Below are 19,848 nucleotides of genomic sequence, written 5' to 3'. Positions count from 1 at the left end.
TCAGAGATTATTTTTGAGGCAACGTCAGTGACTTGAGCTCAGACTCATGATGACTGTTGACATTATATGACATGAGGTCCTAGAACGAACGGGATACTGCAAATTATAGAAAGATCTCGCTTAAATAATAATGACGCCGACAACCACTTCGTAGGCGTTCCTTCATTTCATTCATAGGGACTCATTAATATAGTGTTTACGGTTAGTACGATTACTGTTGATAAGGTTACTGTTGAAGTAGCATGACTCAGTGGTCCATCGAATATAAGAACTTCGAATGAAAAGAAATCCCGAAACTAATGTGACGCATAGAAAAAATTCTGTCAGGCTTATTAGATAGCCTTTCCTCAATTTGGCAAGCCCTGTGTTACCAGCAATTACCTACGCGGACCAGAACGTGCTTACAATGCTTCGTTAATCTCCACCGCGTAATGGACATAACCACATATGAAAATGTCGTCCAGTACCAGCTTGCATGAATTCAAAAGTAAAACTGAAATAAGATATCGGTTAGCGCGTCTGCCCCCATTTACTTATCATACCTAAACACAGCATAAGTCCGTTCACTACTCGAAAAAAACCTCTATAGTCTGTACATTTATTTCAGTCATTTTCCATAGCAGAGTCTGTGATATATTATAAATGACTCGTCTTTCACTCTAAATTTAAACTTTACTGTAATCGAAACCCTTACGGAGGACCCGTTGCCACCTGGAATAACTGCATTTGTAGCTAGAAATTTTCTTCATTATTGTACATTATTTATATGATTTTCGCTATTTTATTGCATGTCATCACCAAGTTAATCGCAAGGCGTTGCAAAATCACCCATACACGCAACTACGGTTACATTTAAAATTACTGCATCAAACAGGCAGGCATTCGTCTGCCAGCAGTCATCTTGTATGTGATGGTTGACTCTTAAAATATCCTCCGAGCGACCTGCTGGTTCGCTGGTCAGCGAATCTTGCGCTGCCTGGGCCCATCAGTACCTACCTACCTAGCTACCTACCTACCTACCTATCTATCTGTTAGTAACAGAAAAGGCTACAGCAGCAAGTTGCCTCGTCGTGCAATAATACTAATGGACGTAACCGCCCGCTCATTAGTGGGACGTATCACTTGAAGTACGGCCATTACTACTACAACCTCTAACCGGCCGGTACCTATGGCTGCACAGCGGCAAACGCTCTTTCTCTTCGTCGCCAGCTCTGCCGACGCCGCGACCGCGTAAATGTTCAGTGTGTACGGCCCCGGCAGTGGCGCGGGTGCGCTCGCGGCAGGTGCGATTTGCGATTGCCGCTCTTTTGTTGGCTTGTTTCCCTCTAGCGTTGTATACTGGTGACTATAGTGGCCATAGCGACGAGGAATAGTTGCTACTTGCCACCAATGGCACGGGGGCCACGGCCATAGTGGCAACTCATTGGCAACGTAGCTCATATCTCACTGCCGGGAACCACCGATGAGAGTAATGTCAACACTTGTGATCAGGTACCTTACCGCACCCAGGACAACACACGGCGGGTACCCGCGCCGTCCTTACCAACGTGGAGAAACTTATCAGCTGACCATCGCTTGCTTCTTGCCCCACTGCAAATTCCTTCAGATTAGCAGAGCAGCTCGAACAGCAGCCGCTCTGAACGGACTGCATTCTGCTGCCTTCACTGCTGCTATATAACAGCACTAATAACCGGCAACAGCAGAAATTCGCTGCTGCTGCTGCTGCTGCTGCTGTGACGGTGGCTATTTGCTCTTATATCATCGATATTTCTACGAATGCTAATCTAGACTAGACCGCGGTGCGGGAATTCAAAGTTTCCCGCGCTACGGTCGCCGCCGTCGTTGTCGCCGCCAGCAGCAGCAGCAGCAGCAGCATTAGCAGCAGCAACAGCATCAGCAGCACCGCTACGGATATACTTTCGAGACGAGGTTTTCGTTTTACCGCCAAGCTTCTATGGCGACCGTGGGTAAGCGCCATCTTGCTTTACTCTTGTGTTTTCGCAAAATAACCAGCGCCGCTGTGTGAGGTGCAGGCGAATAGTGTGTGCGGTGCGTTGTTTGATGAATGAAGGAGAGTGAATTGAAGTTTGACCGAAGTCGAGCGGCGCCCCCGCCTCCGAGTGGCCAACGAACCCCGCAGCGTGTTCCGGCCGATCCCAGCCAGCGTGTCGCAGCCTAGGTAAGCAGCAGCGACAATTGGTCAACAGCAGTAGCCAGCAAGCTTAGAGCAACATTCAGTAGTCGTCGTCGTTGTCGTTGACGATCTGCTTAGTTGGCATCATCATTCATCACTTGCTTGACTATCTCCTCCTGCTGTTGGGGGGCTAGCGACCGGTGAACGTTGGTGGCCTGTTCATCCTTCAATTCGCTAGCTCAACTGCTACTTCGTCTCATTATCGCCAGCAGCAGCCGAAGCAGATACGGCGGCTGCCGGAGACGATACTGGCTGTGATACAGATAACAAACAGCAACGGCAACAGTCGCAGCATCGTCATCGGCTACCGCCAGCTCGTTCCCTTCATATAGATATCTCGTGTAGCGTACACACACATCTTTGTGTTGCTGCTGATATTCCGTGCATACTGTGCTTCAACTGCGACGGCTATTATGATGCTATGGGAGGAAAAGTAGCGTTGCGCGACGATCTGGCCTGTGTCTAGTGGTGGTTGGCAGCCTGGGATCGAATCGGAGTCGGTTGAACTCGATTCAATCCAATTAGGCCGTCGGCGCCGTGTCCATCGTCGATTTGTTTCTAGGTTGACTCGTTCCTCCGTCCCTCCTTCCCTCCGCCTAGCAGCCAGCAATGATCCGTCGACCTTCACTACTATTGATAATGCTGTTATGTATGTCGTATAGGTGCTGTTGTATAGAAATATAGATCGTTAGCAGTTTTTTGTGAGACGGACAATTGAAAACTGCTGCAAAAAGTGACGAAGTGGTAGATTTGCATCTACGTACAATACTGTTGTTGCTGCTGCTGCTGCTGCTGCTTATTATTCTACAGTATACATTGAACGGAAAGGCTGCTGTTATGGGGCGGGCGGGGGGTAAGGGGGTGTATTCGCTAGTACGCGCCATTTAGATGATATGGCGGTATGTCGCACAGTTTGCTGCTAACCTATTATAAAGTTACTACAAGACCAAGTTAGTGTATCTGTAACAAGCACCGTTCATCATTGATCGCGTTTGTTCGTTGCTTTTTGAAGCTCGGCCAATTTCATCAAAATACAGATGTTATAGCCAATGAGCCAGACAGTGGTTGGTAATCAGTGCGGATTAATGTTACGACTGCTGCTGTTAAGCGGGGCGATGATGATGATGCTGGTGATAGAAGAAGCTATAATAGTAACAAATGTCGGTAATGTGGATATCGTTGTTTATATCATGGCCGTTCTCGCCGATGTCGTTACAACTGTGATGTCAGTACAACTGTGATGTCAGTATTGACACTAGTAGTAGTAGTAGTAGTGGTAGTTTAACGCTCTGTCTGGGCATAGAGAATTTGTCGATACGTGTAAATCAATGACAGGTAGCTTTTTGATTGAGCAAATGGCCTGCTTACAAACAGGCCAACAGGCAGACAAGCAAGCAAGCAGATACGCAAAGGCAGAGCAGACTCGATCATGATCATATGTTGCAGGAGCGGCACGGAACTGTGCATTTGTTAGTGGTCGCCATTCGGCGAATGATATGAGCGCATGAAGTGCATGCAATAGTGCACGTGGAATCGATCGTTTGTTGGCCGATTGGTTGATTGAAAGCTCATACGGGAAAAATTACCCGTCTCGAAGTTCATGCTATTGTTGTCACAGCAGGACTAATGGACAAGCCGTTCAGCAGGTTGATAAGTGAGAGTGTTTTGCTAATTAAAAGCTATTATTATTATATTAACGGTCTCTTTTGCCAACCCATCGATATTTTTCTGTGGCTATGTCCCTTTTCATGGAGAGTTCAGGTGCTGCGAACTGTCTTTCGTTTGTGCGTCAGTTATTGTAGTATCGCATATATGTAGTGTAGCATCAGTGGCAGTTGTTCTATGGATAATATGAAGGTAATTAGTATGAGTATTAGGTGGCGATAATACGATTCTGATGGTGCCATCTGTATTTGCGACACACTGCACAGTAGGCCGCTTTCTGTTGCCGCCTTTTTCTAAATGCCGCCTGTAAATCTATTCGTTTCTATATCTATGAACTGTTCTCACCTTTCCTGCATCGTAATGGATGGATGATAGATGTTCGTTCGATTCAAGTAATCCTAGCCCAGCATGATTCATTCGGTCAGAGAATGCTACACAAGTGAGCATTGGCCTGAATTACACAACACAGAAAAAAATAACAGTAGGCCAACCGATGCCATATATTCGTCAATACTGTTACCCGGCAAAATATAATCCACCGAACTCTGTCAACCAATTTTTAGTATCTGGAACACTACGTATTGTAGTATGAGGTGTCATTTATGTTCCGTGAACGTCATGCAGAGCGACAACATTACTTAATACCTCCGCTGGTGTCATTGTGTTCTAAACAGAAATAACAATTTCTTCGATCGCTTTACGTGCGTAAGCAAGTCAGGCGTCGTCCCCGCATCAGATCGATGACTGGCTGGCTGGCTCGCCTCAGGCCGCGCGAGCTTTGTTTACTATCGGTATCTAGCATACGCCTCACATGTGCTTTTAATTCACATTATTATACCTATAATTCCATTACGCAACTACTAATACTACTGCTGCTGCTACTACTGCCGCCGCCGCCGTCGCCGCCAGTTGTACGATCGTCTCACAGGTCGCACCACTGCAGATTGTCCGTGCTTGTTTGATGCCGTTTGGTTTCAGCTGCATGGACAAAGGCGATCGTCGGTGCGGCAGTCACGCCGACAACGACTACCATGTGCCGCTTTTGACGCAGCAGCAGCGAATAACATATTATTAGTAGCGTCCTATCACTGCTACCATTGTGGAACAGCGGCGCGTCGAAATTGCGCAGAACTCGTGCTGCTGCTGCTGCTGCTGCTGTTGTTGCTACAGCAACCGCCGGTAGCCGCCGGTGATGGTGGACTCATCTTCGACGGGCGGCAACGACGACGACGGCAGCAGCTGCATGGCAGCGGCGGCGGTGGGAACGACGTCGCCGAAAGCCGACGACCATCCACCAGGCAGGCAGGCAGGCAGGCAGGCAGGCAGGCAGGCAGACAATCAAGCAAGCAAGAAGCAGTAGCAGGCACTAGAGAGAGATGAGCACGACAGACTCTGCCGTCTGCCTAACCGCCGGCCAGAGTTTGTTCGTAAGCCGTTTGTCCGCCCGTCATTGCTTCATGCCGGCCTTTGCCCCACGAGTAGCTGTTTCCAATGACGACGGCCGCTAGTGCAACTAAAACACAGGTACCAAAGTAGCGAATGCGGTGGGCAGTGCGCTCTGAGATCGTTACAGCTTCTGCGACGGCGGCGGCGGCGGCGGCGGCGGCGGTAACAGCGAGAAAATTGAACAGTGACACAATTGCTAACCAGCAGAGTAAACGGACTATGGAAGGCGGCGAATGAGTATCCGTTTTCGGTCTTCTGTCGTTACGGTGACCGCATCACATAAGCAGTTGTGAAGATTATGCGAAGTTGTCGACTGTTCGTTGATTGGCTGTATCGTGGTACAGCTTGTTGCTAAAAGAGCAAAGAAAGGTTTACCCCATCCAGTATCCTGTTACCTCTGTATTACGCGTGCATTTGGATATGCTTTTCGTGAAAACAATGTTGCTCAGTGGCTTCGATGGTTCAGGAAAGGAAGTATTGTAGAATTTCATTTAGTCTAAAAAGCTATTGTGATGCTTACGGATGTGGGGATGTCAATACTGCTTTTCATAGGAAATGTTCATATTGTTTTTTGACAGCCTAATCGGACGACGAGTCACTTCACACCATGCGACTCAGTTTCTACACTATTCAGGTATGGGGATAGGACTTGCCTGAGGTGCATTGGCGACCGTTGACTCCAAATATGGGATCGACCATTTGTATCTAGAGTTTTTTTTTAACTTGTTGCTTGTAGTTTTAGGAAGGCCTTCATAGAAAATTCGTACAGAAATGAACAGTTAGTTTAACGGAAAATGTAAGCAACATTGTAGCCACGGTGGAAAACGTTGGGTCGTCGTGCAAAATTTGAACGAAGGTCGGGAATTATCATATCTCTGCACGTTAGGCGAACCCCCGCTTTTTTGGCCGAAATCGGCGATTTACGTTATCAATAAACTTCCATGCGTGTTATTAGAAATCCGACAAGATTTCCATGAGGCAACTCACAAGGTCCCCAATAAAGTTTACACTTAAAGGACTTGAAGATTCCTCAGTGACTCTAGAGGCCAACTCTAATAACCTTAATTATACAGAAATTAATGTTCGTTTTTCAGGGGAAAATCTGTTGCAAGTCGGCTCGTCCAAATAAACTCCAACGAACAGTCGTTCTGAACCTTTTACGTGTATAGGCCATTTCCGGCTGTTATACTTTTGTGGTTATGAGCCTTCTATTAGTCCATAGCTTACTCCTGCCGGATTTGTCCTTGTATGTTGTGTACTTGGGCCACCCTTTAGCGAATCTTCACCTATCAATATCGTTTGACCCACACTAATCCTTAACAGGTCATTTGCCGATCAGAGAAAGCAAACTTAAATAAGTAGTGATATGTTAGGCCCCGAATCAAAAACGTAATCAGGGTGAACGAAGGTCATTTTGGACAAACATGACAATCAAAAACAATATTTTTAGCCAATCCAAATATATCTGTTTTTATTTAGATAGTCCTTTTGTCTGCGTTTATTTCGTGTACGCTAGTGGTGTTTTTTGTGTTACAATTCGACTACAAACTAAAGTTAGTAGTCGGATATTTCATATAGTATATATATCATAGTATATATGATTTTCTTGAATCACCGCCATTGCCGAAACAACACCAATAGCAGTGCAACATATTCTACATATTAAGTGTATAATAGTATAACAGGTTCTTTGTGCCTTCGTACTTTCTGTGTATATTACCCCGACATGATTATGATACCCCGACTATGAAGAGCCGGCTACTGCTGTTAACAGCCCCCAAAACAATAGGTTGCTTGGTGCTTCCGTGCGATAATACATATTCGGCTTTTGCAATGTATATGTTAGGTTTGGGTGCAAGGCAGTTCCTAACGTTTTTTTTTCTAAATACAGAAACATTATATTTCTTTATTATTGCTAGGGCCACCTCGCAACTTACAGGTTGTGCACGTAACGTTAAAGCTATATATATATATATATATATATATATGAGAAAAATATAAAGAATTTTTCTAAGATGACCGTAGAAAAAAAGAATTGAATCCGCCATAGATACCACCTCCAAGTCAAAAAAACCGGCAAAGGCACTCAAAAGCACATTGAGCACAGTGCGGCGAAACCTAGTACCAGCTTTCTAATCTGTCTGCTTATGAATTTTGGTTGATATATACCCGTGGACGACACGGTCTTCGAGTATGTGCGTGTACGTATTTACAGGTGAACGCACCGCGTCGCGCTAGTACGTAGTGAACGGAGGAACATATTATAGCTATCAGCTTAGCATCAAATATGACATTGCACCATCATACATCCCATGTAAATGTTTGTAGGCAGCCGTTCACATGTACGATCAGAATCAGAAGGCGCGCTTAAACCTATCGAGTAGCGTTAGGGCTATGCAAGGGTTCTGCTAGGCAGATGATCCACTGCAAAAAGCCTGCCAGCTCTATAATATATTCTCAGGTTTGGTACTTCTTTTAACTAAGGAGAGCTGTACCATCATCACTGGTTCGCTCTGCGAGTCCTCGTCGCAGGCAGCGTGATACTATACAATGCCTCTCCAACCAGGCAAAATGAAACAGACTATCGACCTTACTTGGATATGTTCCTCTTTTCAACCTTCAGATCTTTGTTTTTTAAAAATAATTTTCACCGATTTTTAGTAGGACGAAATTGCCGCACCATCTTACGGTATCATCTTGAATTTTGAAATTGCTGCATTCTATAGTGGTTGGCTTTGTTGTGGCATTAAAACAACCAATTTTAAACGTCTACTTTAAACCATATGTTGGCGATAATCGAATCGTCGTTAAAGCCCCAAGATTGACGGCCATAGCTGCTGTGATATCCTGTCGACAGTCTAAATCTTTTTTGTCTTGGGATTCGCAAGCATTTAGTGGCGGTCGTGGAGCTGGTGCGTGATTTTCAATAGATAGTTTATATTGATCTCTGCCTATTTAATGTAATCGATAGACAGTTCACCTGCTGCTGCCGCCCCATGAGGTACGATTTACTTCACAGCTGCTTCACGAGATAAACTGCTGCCTCCACGCCGATGCTGCCGATGCGTATAGACAAAAGGCTGAATTTACGTTGATCAAAACACGCATAAGAGAGTTACGTTGGCATCGTTAACCACCTTGTTAGAATTATTTAATCGAACTTGTTGCGGCTTTAAATCTTTGGCTATGTTCCATATCGCGATTATTTCACGGCGCCTGTTTCTATCTTCCATTCTTGCTTACATAATCTCTCAAAGGAACTTTCTAAAAGAACTCATACGAACTCTTGAAGAAAATACTTATTAATTCTACTCGAAAAAAAAAAGACCCCCTGAAATCGAAAAATAACATGAAGTTAGTCATTCCAATGCGTCTGCCCACAAGATCCATTGATTTTCAAAGGTAATCAATGTACTAACGAATTATTTCATATAGCAGGTGATCCAGAACAGCTTGTTAGTGTTCTCTTGCACTAATCTAAATGTGCATAATTTCTTGCAGAGCTAACCGTGGACACCTAAATGCAGGTTATATATTATCACATTCTTTCGGGGAACGCCTTGCCTCCTTGGAGGCGTAAGTCATACTGTTCCGAAGTAGGCACTTAATAACATAAATTTAGCATGATTACTTTTGTCACCAAAACGTTGGATGAGACATGTCTTGCTTGGATATATTTCGTCTACGATTTAACTGATCGCGTAATTTGCTGTGTATCGGTTGGGGACTTTAGCAGGTGTTTAGCTTTTCAAATATATCTGAACTCACAATAGCTAGTACAGAATCTATGTCTCATATGTTTTACTTTTACTTTTTGCTATGAAAGTAACTGTGTAATAACATCAATGTTTACTATAATAATCACGCCTGTTATTTACTTCTATTGTTGTTACAGATTTCGCCATAGCATCTTTTGGCGGCCAGGGCAAACTTCGAAGCTAGCACAAGAGCTTCCTCTGGTGAGACATAAAGAATCCCGGGACAGCAACATCAGCAGCTGTAGAAATATTTACGCAAAATTCACAATAACAAAATCAACATCATTATTATCGACAACTATCCTAGTTACCATTGTTCAAATCATTGCCAGTCAAGTAACCAAACAGCGAAACGGATGCACGACGCCTGCCAGTCCAGTGCGTGGCTTATACTAAGCTTGAAACACTTCCACGAACACGAAATAGGACCAATCGCCGTTTGCGATAGCCGTGTGAAGACGGAGCACCAATTCTAAGTTGTTGCTTGAGTAAAGCACAAAATATTATTAGCGGTAGGCTTCGGTAACTGTCACGTCGGACATTACATCAGTGACTTTGTGCTGTTTTAGTATTGTTATTGTCACTGTCTTCGGAAGTCAGTAACGAGCGAAAGCAGTAGTCGTAACGTAGACAATCGCTGTCAGGCCATTGGTGCGCTGTGATAGGGCTATAGCCCAGGCGGCGCGAAGGGAATCGGAGGAGCTAACTTTGTTCATCGAGTTGATTCGGCGCTGTTTGGAAACGAAAAGTAGTAGCCTTTAACACCTGCCGACAACGTTCTGCAATAGCTGACTAAAACCAGCTATAGAAACAAGGAAGATCACCGGACTAGAGATAAGTGGCGTGACCTAAAGGTCGCCTCAGGGATTGAAAGGAAGAAAGAGCAAAAACCTAATAGCACAGTTGTTGCCAGCAGCTGCGGATCAACAAGATGGGTTCTTTTCTGGAAAAACCAAAAGTAGAAAAACACTCCGAATCGGGAAGAACGACGTCAGGTATCCGATTTGCCCTCTCGTCGATGCAGGGATGGCGGGTCGAGATGGAGGATGCACACACGGCGTTATGTTCAGTGCAGGGCTTTCCCACCTGGAGCTTCTTCGGCGTCTACGATGGCCATGCGGGAGCGGGCGTCAGTGCGAGATGTTCCACCAACCTTCTCCCAGCTATTCTCGAAAATATCGCACGTATAAAAGGTAGGGTAATAAGTGCTACCTTACATAATGTTTTGGCAGTTCGAAAACCTTACTTCATTGTCGAGCGTATCTAGCAGATGCTCACTAGCTTATAAAGGCTACTAAAGCTGAATCGATCTAAATCGCTGTTGATGCTGACTTTATAGCGTTCCTAAATAAGAAAACTGTATCGCTTGTTGTCCACTCGCCGTACCATTTCGCTATAGATATGAACGAGGACTATGGCGAGACGGGCCCTCTATCGAACGCTATACGCAGCGGCTTCCTACAGTTGGACGAATCAATGCGTACCCTACCTGAAGTTATGGCAGGTCAAGACCGATCAGGTGAGCCCCCATTTTGTACCGATCTGTGTCCTTTGCTAGTTTCTTTTCGTAATATAGTGTAACGTTTCGTTGAGTTCATAGGGTGTCGTTTTAGCTTACTATTGCAGATTACACAACGTACCGACTCGATACCCTGACCTAAATGGCTGGCAACGAGTAATTTGTGATTTTTTTGAATCCGCGCTACGTTTATTTTTTGCTGCTTGAATAGGTTCAACAGCTATCTGCTGTTTGGTTACGAAGAAACACCTGTATTTTGCCAACTGCGGAGATTCTCGAGCTGTGCTGTCGCGGGGCGGAAAAGTGGCGCTGTGCACGCATGACCATAAGCCCGCTAATCCTGCAGAAAGAGACCGCATTCAAAAGGCTGGCGGATCCGTCATGATTCAAAGGGTACAGAATTTATATAATTTTCACCAAACTTAATAGTAATCGTGCAGGTATGCCTATCGTCGGCGATCTCCCCATGTGGTTCTTGTTTATTAGAAAGCTACTAGTAAAGGTACTAATGGAAATTTATTATACAATAACCAGCTATGTGTAGTATGTGAAACAGGCGTATGCGTAATAGCACAAGCAATGAATCCGATGGCAATAATTATTGCGCGCAAAATTTTTGTATGACTGTGAGACGATTGTCCAAACGGACCAACGATGCTCGATTAGGCTTAACAAGTAGGTGATAGCATTTATAAATTGACCATGTTACGAAAAGTAGTTTTTCAGTTTTCATGAAATTATACCTAATGTCCTTGAACCGTCCTGATTTTCAAAATCGATTTTTTCGATAGAGCAGTTCAGAAACTTTCACCTGCTACGAGCGTTATTCAGTTTTTTTTCTAAGATCTTTCTAAGTCTCTGCTTACATGGTCAATACACATTAACTGCTCTTGGCGTAATACGAAAAGTCTATCCGGACAGGATTTGGTACTACTCAGTAGATTGCACTACTCGCTACCGTCGTGTAGTATCATGTCGTGCCGTTGTTTTGTGTGAGATAGATAATGAAGCTTAACTATATATTTGATGACTCACCGCTCTGTGTCTCCTAGCTAGCCCATCGACACACGCTTAGATGAAGGCTTGGGATTACGATGGAACACTGAATCGGCTACAGACATGACATCACATTGAATAGGGACTGACCCATATATGTGTATATATATATACACGTGTAACTAAATAGGGCTGTTCCTTTTCAATGAACCTGTTAACCTTTTTTAAGCGACCACAGCGTGAACCCTTCTAGACGTGTGATTTTGGTGATGTGACACATGTAAGATAAACGGCACAACAAAGCCTAAGACGTTACGTAATTTTCTGAATTTGTCTAAATGGCACTTACAGTGAAGTATAGTCATAGTACGGACACAAAATCAAGTAGACATAAAGCAAAGGAATTAAGTGTTTCTGTCTTACTCTTTTTTATTTTAGGTAAATGGCAGCCTCGCTGTGTCTCGCGCATTGGGTGATTATGAGTACAAGGCCAACAGCGAACGAGGTCCATGTGAACAGTTGGTTAGTCCTGAACCGGAGGTGACAGCCCTAGACAAAAGTGACAATGACGAGTTTGCGGTACTTGCATGTGATGGCGTCTGGGACGTGATGACTAATGAAGAGGTCTGTATAGGCTACGATCAAGCAAGAAACGAACGAATCATTTATACTATTTCTGTTCTGATAGCATTTCACTTACGGACTGTATTCATAGGTTTGTCTGTTATAGATGTAACGTCATTGATAGTTTCAGCAAATAACTTATCCAGGAACTGCCTGTACGCGCGGGTAGCTAACCATCTAGCTGTTATCGAAGTAAAATTTTGTTAAATTATTCTTTTAGAAAATCTATTTATTTACATGTTTCTGTCCAGTAATTCAAATCACAGTTATAGTATAATATAACATGCAGGAGGTAAGCAGGAGCAACCAAAACGTAACTGGTACATAGGTAACTAAGTTGTACAGATAGACTTTCAAAATATTGTCTCGTTAAGTTAATTAAGTTTTTATTCATCATCAACATGCTATTCACACTGTTCAATCATCGTTAGGTGTGCGACTTTGTGCGACATGAACTCCGTACCAATCCTGACCTGGAGGCGATCTGTTCGCATCTTGTCGATGTGTGCTTATTCAAGGGTAGTCGAGACAATATGAGTGTTGTTCTCATCGTTTTTCCGGGGGCACCCGGCCTCGACGAGAAACTCGTACAGGCGAGTACCGAGCAGCCTCACGGCACACCTAGCGACTATTTTACCCCAGCCGTTTGCGATCTCTACTACTGATAGTCTACAAAAGAAAAAAGTACCATCCAAGATACTCTGGCTTATGGTTAAGTGACTAACTAGTGAGAAACGATTTCCTCTTGCCCAAGTATGCAGAATATTCGCCATTTGCTAACAAATCTGCAAAGCAAATGGGTCTACTCAAGTCGCTAGTAGGTGAACCAGGTCAAGTGGACAGCCATTTAAGCGTTGCATAAAGAGGAGCCCAAACATACATAAATAGCTGTGCTTGAAAAAATAAACCGTTCTTATAACTTGTATACTGACTTCGCGGTGCGTATAACTCGCTCTCTCTCTCTCGCCTTTTGTAAACTTTCGGGTAACTTCATCTAATTGATATTTCGTGCTTCATTTTTTTAAATAGCCAGCTTCAGGCCAGGCATAAGTGTTAACCAAACTTTTATATAAGTAAAGACGACACAGAAGGACACCGCAAATAGAAAATCTTCGGATAGTTGAAACCACGTTAAATATATATGTAAGCTATCATGTGAAGCATTTAGCCTAGCTTTTCGTTACTATTCCACCGTCTCATAGAAGTTAATGGAAAGTAACTCATTTTCATATAGGAATACGTTTTATGAATATGGATGAAGCTATAGACCTGCATAGGCTCGTAATCAGCTCGCCGATGCCATTTCTGGGCACCCTTAATTCTGGGAAAAACGAGCTTCCTTTGTATGCTTTACGACCAGTTAAACCTAACAATGAATGTAAAATTCGCAGCAACATCAAAATTTTTTATATATATGTAACAAGAATTTTTATAGGAACATCTTTACCCCAATAATTAGCGCGCACAAACCGATAGTAACAACATGTTGAATTTTTTTGTTGCCTTTGAACAGGAACTCAAGGAGATAGACGCCTATATTAAGGACAAAGTTAAGAATATCTACAACAGCGGGACGACCGAACTCAGCGATGTTCTGCTGGCGCTCGCCGAAGATTCGAAGGTGATGGACTCTCTGCCAAGCGGTGTAGGCATCCACGCGAAGCGGTCACTTGTAGAGGCCGAGCTCCGGCAGCTCAACCCAAACAAGGAACAGCGGCAAGACAACAACTGTTGAGCTTCTTCGTCGCCATTTTCATGTTATCCATCGGAAAAAGCAACAGATACAACAGACAACAGCTATAGAAATTGCGATATTGTCGAAGCCTCACTAACAATCACAGCAACAGCAACAACACAACAAGAGCTACTAGTGACATGAGAGAAAAGTAAATATGTAGCTTAGCTAGACAGCGAGTGAGATGTAAAAGCGTACCATTGCTGCCAACCGGAGCGACAAAAAAAAACAACAGCAACAGCCGTACCCACTACAAGCGTTAGGCTAAATAATAAAATCAATACAACAACAACAACAACAACAACAACAACAACAACAACAACAATGGCAACACCGAAAAACAGCGTTTAGTAGCGAAAGGTGGCGTATCACTATGGGCCGAGATGTATACCGTTAATTGATTCTATACATACACATACGGAACACGTGTCAAACTGGCGACGCGCTCAGCACAATGCCACTGTTAGATTTCCTATTGCTGTTGTTGTCTCAAGAAAAAGGTAGGACCTGGAAATAGTGGCGATTGTGATGATGATAACAATAATGGAGTAACAACTGTTCGAATGACGGCTAAACTATATTTGTACCGAAGGTTACGTTCGATATACACACATCTTCCGAGGATGTAGAGACGTTAACCTGATGGGCGAAGTCGAAATAATGCTCCTATCTTGTGTGGTATAACTCTGGCAAGCTTCCATGCGAGCAAAAAGCAATTAATTGCAATTAACATCTAATTGTGATTTTATTCGCTTGAAGCTGACAATTCAGGTTTCCGCACAGAGTACGTCGGCGCAAAAATGACTAAAAATAACAACAACAATATACATAGAAAAAGAAAACAAACCGAAGAGGTCATATATATATATACGGCTGAAGAGGGCAGAAAAAGACAGGACGAAAGCAAGCATACAGTGGCGTGCGATTGCAGAAGTGAGAAAAGAACGAGAGGTCGAAAGTGACAGAGGGGGGAAAGAGCGATGTTGGACATCAATGGACCTGTGATTATAAATCGTTGATAAAAGGCTGAGAACGGATTTAAATGAGCGCGCGAAGTGAACGAGAGCACGCTAAGCCTCTCTGAGTCAGAAGCAATTTGAGTTCGAACAAGACGCAAAAGAAATTGAAGTAGATGCGTGCTAAGGAGGAATAGAAATTGAGTCAGGTTAAACTAGCTAATGCTGGGTAGGACTGGCATGGCACAAACCGTCGATTTCGTTATTGTCATGGCCGCTGTCGGCAAGCTGTCCAGTCTTGAATGAGTCGCAATGAATCATCTATCGTCAAGGTGTTCGCTGTTTCCGTTTCGGACACCCCCATCGTCACGATGCTAATGTGGATACTACTGGCCTGAACGTAAGATGGCCACTGTGTGTGTGTGTGTGTGTAGAATAATATATATATTATTCTATATATATATATATATACAGCGAAAGCGATGACTCCGTAGGTAAGAATAGCTCCTTGTGTTTTTCTGTCCTCCTTTGGATAGGATCTGTCTCCGAGTCAAGAATCGTTTCCAAAGACTCACTGAATGGAGACATTAATCGGCGGCGATATTACAAAACGTACGTTCTTCCGCGACACTATACTGAGCGGCAGAATAATTTATAAAAAAAAAAAAAGGGAAACCCCGTCAGCGAACATATAAGCAATTGCTATGAACGATGACAACACGAAGAGCAGGTGTTAATGAGCTTATTCGCTGTTGCGTAAGTGGTGGTCCGTCGCCGCCGCAATGTAATATTGACATGAATATTCAATGCAGAATACAGCAGCAAACGCTGAAGATTATTGCTAAAGGTAAAAGAAGAGAGCCTGGTAAATAGCGATCAGGATATAAATGAAAGCAGTCAAATGAACCGACGGATAAACGTACACGAAGACAAATAGCAACGTCATCTCTGGATATGGATAGCTAAGGAAAAGTAAAACATCGAGAAGGAGACAAAAAGGGAAATTTGGTGGCGAATGATGATATAAAGAAGACTAATGAGGACTTGAGCTGGCCTGAGCAAACATTGACGTAGACAGGACAATATTTGTAATACACTGATATCATGATGATGGTTCTTACTATTATCATTATTTCTTGATTGTTATTTTTGTTTCGTCGTTACTACATGTAGATTTTGAGGCGTAAAAGCGGACGACAGATGGCGCGGTCTCGGGGTGCATCAGCTGGCGAAGGAATAACAAGTTATACGGAACTAAAATGAGAATGAGCTGAGGCTACCTAATACATTTGAGGAAGGTAGAAGAGGTCATGAATTGTTTCAGTAGCCCGACATAGGACTGGCTTGCGAGCTTGAGGCGGAACCGGTGCGAATGTTAATTTGCAAAAGAAGACCCAACAAATGGCTAGGGAACTCGTGCGAAAATCAGTTCACCAGTTTAGAATAAACCACGAGCCAGCCAGAGAAATGTTGATAATAGTGACGATAACGAAAAAATTATATTCTTCGACTAAGCTGTTGAACTTTAGAATGCTTCTGACGAAGCTGTGAAAGAATGAGGTGGATCGTCTAAACCTATGATAAATAGAGCGACGAACATATGACCGAAGGGAAAATCAGGGAAAATAAAAACATGATGTAGAGTAAGGAGCTAAATGTGAAGACAAATAGACAAAATGTATGTATATTTCCCGTGTTTTTGTTCTTTCGGCATTGGCTGACGTATTGCCAACGTTCACACTGTAACGATACCCCATAGCCCGGCTGCTTCAGCGGCATTCCCTAAAAAGCAATGCTAGATTGAAGAATGAAACACAGAGGTATAAACTGGGTGAAATTCGGAAAAATGTGCAAAAGACCCGAAAGCTTAAGAATGGACTAAGCATCTATTCCAACGAAATCAGAAAACTTTTCCTGCTTCCGATTTCCTGTCCCTATTCCGCCTAATGTAATGATTCGCGTGTGTCGCTATTCGCTTTTTGAATTCATATACAAATGTATTCATAATTCTACTAAAAGCTAGAACAGCAGGTTCGTATGTTGAAAAAAATTAGCCTGAAAAAGGAGTTAATCTACGAATTTACTTATAATTTTGAAACTGCAAAAGTATTTAGGGGTGGTGTGTTATTTTAATACTTTTTGAAACTATACTGGAATAATGAAAATTACAGTTGTCATATCAACTTTTACCAAAAAGTTTTTAATTGCGTTAGGCTAAAGTTAAGCACTTACTGGTGATCAAATTTTTGCACACAAATTTTGTATGAGTTATATCTCACTACTCAATCGCACAACATTCTGAAGTCACTCGCATGGTTGGACTAGATATAGAAGAGATTTACGGTTTTCAACGAAATTTAAGGTTAGGCGCTTGGCAAATTATACACTGAGAAAAATGTTGCAGTTACAGAGGAAACGCTTATCATTGACCTTGATCTGGTTGTAATACATGATGCCAGACGTTGCAGGTTATATGATTTCATTACGTTCTATTGACTATTTCTGGTCTTCATCGTATGTACATACTGATAAGCTTAATTTGTTCTGTCTTAAAAAATGCGTTTTCTACAGTGACTATGGGTCCATTAGATATTATCAAGTAGCCTGACGAATCATCTTGCATCCACGTCCCCGTGTAGAGAAGAGCATTTTTGAACTTGGACATACTCCTCGTTTCATTAGCGCATCATGTTTACGATATCTCTATTAATTCATTTTTATATGTATTCTTATGTTATCGTAACTTTTCGTTAGTTATTTTTTAAATGTATGATTATCCGCGGCCTCTTTGTAGACTGGAAGCAGAGCAGCTCAATCGCTTCGCAAATGCTTGCTGGTACTCGTTTTATTTGAAACAATCTTTTGTTCTGCCCTGCGTCTTAAAACAGATCAATTTTTCAGAAACACATAAAAAGACTCTTTTTGGCCTTTTGCTGGGGTCTCGTGACAGGAACAACCATCAGAATGGCCGCTGTGGTACGTACTGATTGTAGGTGCATAGGAGTGGCATTAGACAAAATTTTATTTTTGCCATAAATATTCAGTAGCGAGGACATGTTGCTGAAATGGACCTGTAGAAATTACCCTTTTTTTTTACCAAACATTTTGCTGTTATTGCAGAATATTCAATAACAGAAAGTAAACCAGAATTAGTTATGTTACCAGGATGAATTAACTCATTGTTAGCTGAAGCTCTAAGAGTTCGTAAATACACTGATTGTACCACATAACCCATAGAGGTTGCTGCTGAAATAACACCACACTAATGAATGCAGGAATACATTGGTTTGGAGTATAGGTAAAGCGCACGAATGCAGAAAGCAACGATCTAATCATCCGGCTATCGAATCAATTGCAATAGAACGAATTATCTCGTAAAAACAGTTACTACAAAGATGCACTGAGGGTAAGTCATAGCAGCGTCTTAAAAGGCACCTATGCGAATGTATAGAAAAGGCAGTAAACTGGGAAAAAAATAATTACTAAACGCAAACCAAAATAGAGGCACTAGAAAAGAAGGGAAGCCATTATGCAGAAAGAGTATGTTTGAAATGAATGCTGAGTAAAATTAAGAGAGAACAAACGTAAAAGCAAAGGAAAGGAACTCTATCATGAGGCGGCCTGTGTAACACCGGAACGACTGCGCCAACTTCGCTATAGAGACTAACAACTAAACCGATGAAAAAAAGATTGGCTAGGAGACCAGTAGTTTACGAGACTGAAGGGATAAATAAGGAAATATATGATGGATATATAAAAGAACAGATAGCGTAAGAAGATCGGTCACAGAAAGCACCTATTTTCAACACATATTTTATGCTGCGTTTGTTGACCGTAATGATTCGAAGGCCGACTGTGTCGCCTACAAATACACACCTCAAAAAAATAGCGTTCGAATACATTTAATACCATTGCTTACCCAAATTGGATCCGTACACTCAAGGCAACACACCTAAAAAATAGTATATATATTCGACTTCGTCTTTGAGGTGTTTGCAGATACGAATGCTTCTTTTTAAGTAAAAGATTTTTCCAAAAAAAAAAACCTGCAAACCCCTTGAACTGATTTTTATTTTATTAAGTATATATTTATTTAAGTCACTAAGTCTATAAAATAATAGGCGTCTTACAACTAAGTACAGCAAAATCCGAGTGAACTGTTTGAATCAACATGATACTGTTTTTATTACTAAACGTATAACACGAGCTCGCAACTTATACATGGTAGACATAAACCTGGAGCAAATAAACCAAACTGATGTTATCTAGACTATCACGGCCGGGCATCCGACAATGAGATGAAATAACTTTGCTGCCGTCAACACGAAAACGTGACGCGGGTATCGAAGTGGAAACAACCTAGAACGTTTCTCAAAACAAAGCGATATATACGAGAAAAAAACAGAAGCGCACGCACACAGCCGCCGAAATAATGTACATATTACTGTAAATAAATTTCATGTTACTTATTCTAAAATGGTGTCGTATAATAATTGACGTGGACGATTTGTATTGCGGAAAATGTCGGTATTCAGAATAGAGAACCGCACCAAAGAATTCAGACAAAGTCTCAATGCTCGACCAAAACGTAAAAATTCCCAACAGTAAATAACGAATACAAGTTGGATCGATAGCTAGGTCTGTTAAATCTCTACGCCGCCATGCAATAGCATCATGATCTACGTGATTCCTTAAACTTCTTTAGGAACTTACGCTAATCTTCACAGTTCTCGGCGAAGTAGCTTAAATTTGTTTCTTGTTTTTCTCGAAATGTGCATGTGTTTTACGTGACAGACCTCAAACAACTGGTCACTTCATATGGGCCCCGACTTAAAAGTTCCATACGTGCGAACTTCATATAGCCCACATCAGTTTTAAAATATATTGCCTACGCATAGAGTTTATTAGTTATCTATGCGATATTTCTGTTTTTGTTCATGTAAAAAAGATCTAGA

General features: G+C 42.5%; 1 protein-coding gene across 6 annotated transcripts; it reads left to right on the top strand.

Moving 5' to 3' along the window:
* The first annotated feature begins 1,799 nt into the window (after window positions 1-1,799).
* LOC111271538 (protein phosphatase 1B) lies at window positions 1,800-19,370 on the top strand. Of its 6 annotated transcripts, XM_022852418.2 has the most exons (8): window positions 6,647-8,707; window positions 8,807-8,881; window positions 9,201-10,256; window positions 10,463-10,582; window positions 10,794-10,975; window positions 12,017-12,202; window positions 12,634-12,795; window positions 13,716-19,370. In XM_022852418.2, exons 3-8 carry the CDS (start codon window positions 9,995-9,997, stop codon window positions 13,935-13,937), a joined length of 1,134 nt encoding a protein of 377 aa, XP_022708153.1. In that variant the 5' UTR covers window positions 6,647-8,707; window positions 8,807-8,881; window positions 9,201-9,994; the 3' UTR covers window positions 13,938-19,370. The 6 variants fall into 6 exon arrangements, with proteins under 6 accessions (XP_022708156.1, XP_022708150.1, XP_022708151.1 ...); XM_022852421.2 differs by lacking the exons at window positions 6,647-8,707; window positions 8,807-8,881 and adding an exon at window positions 1,800-1,967; XM_022852415.2 differs by lacking the exons at window positions 6,647-8,707; window positions 8,807-8,881 and adding an exon at window positions 1,800-2,179.
* Window positions 19,371-19,848: the final 478 nt, after the last annotated feature.

This window comes from Varroa jacobsoni, unplaced genomic scaffold (genome assembly GCF_002532875.2).
Source record: "Varroa jacobsoni isolate VJ856 unplaced genomic scaffold, vjacob_1.0 contig00750, whole genome shotgun sequence".
NCBI classification, from domain to species: Eukaryota; Metazoa; Arthropoda; class Arachnida; order Mesostigmata; family Varroidae; genus Varroa; species Varroa jacobsoni.
Note: the sequence above shows the minus strand (reverse complement) of the source record. Positions and strands in the feature narration are given on the sequence as shown.

Excerpts from the sequence above, each read along its gene's own strand:
- LOC111271538 (XM_022852421.2), top strand. The coding sequence starts at position 9,995 with ATGGGTTCTTTTCTGGAAAAACCAAAAGTAGAAAAACACTCCGAATCG. Across the intron at positions 10,257-10,462 it reads AAATATCGCACGTATAAAAG|ATATGAACGAGGACTATGGC; the intron begins GTAGGGTAATAA and ends ATTTCGCTATAG. Across the intron at positions 12,203-12,633 it reads ACGTGATGACTAATGAAGAG|GTGTGCGACTTTGTGCGACA; the intron begins GTCTGTATAGGC and ends AATCATCGTTAG.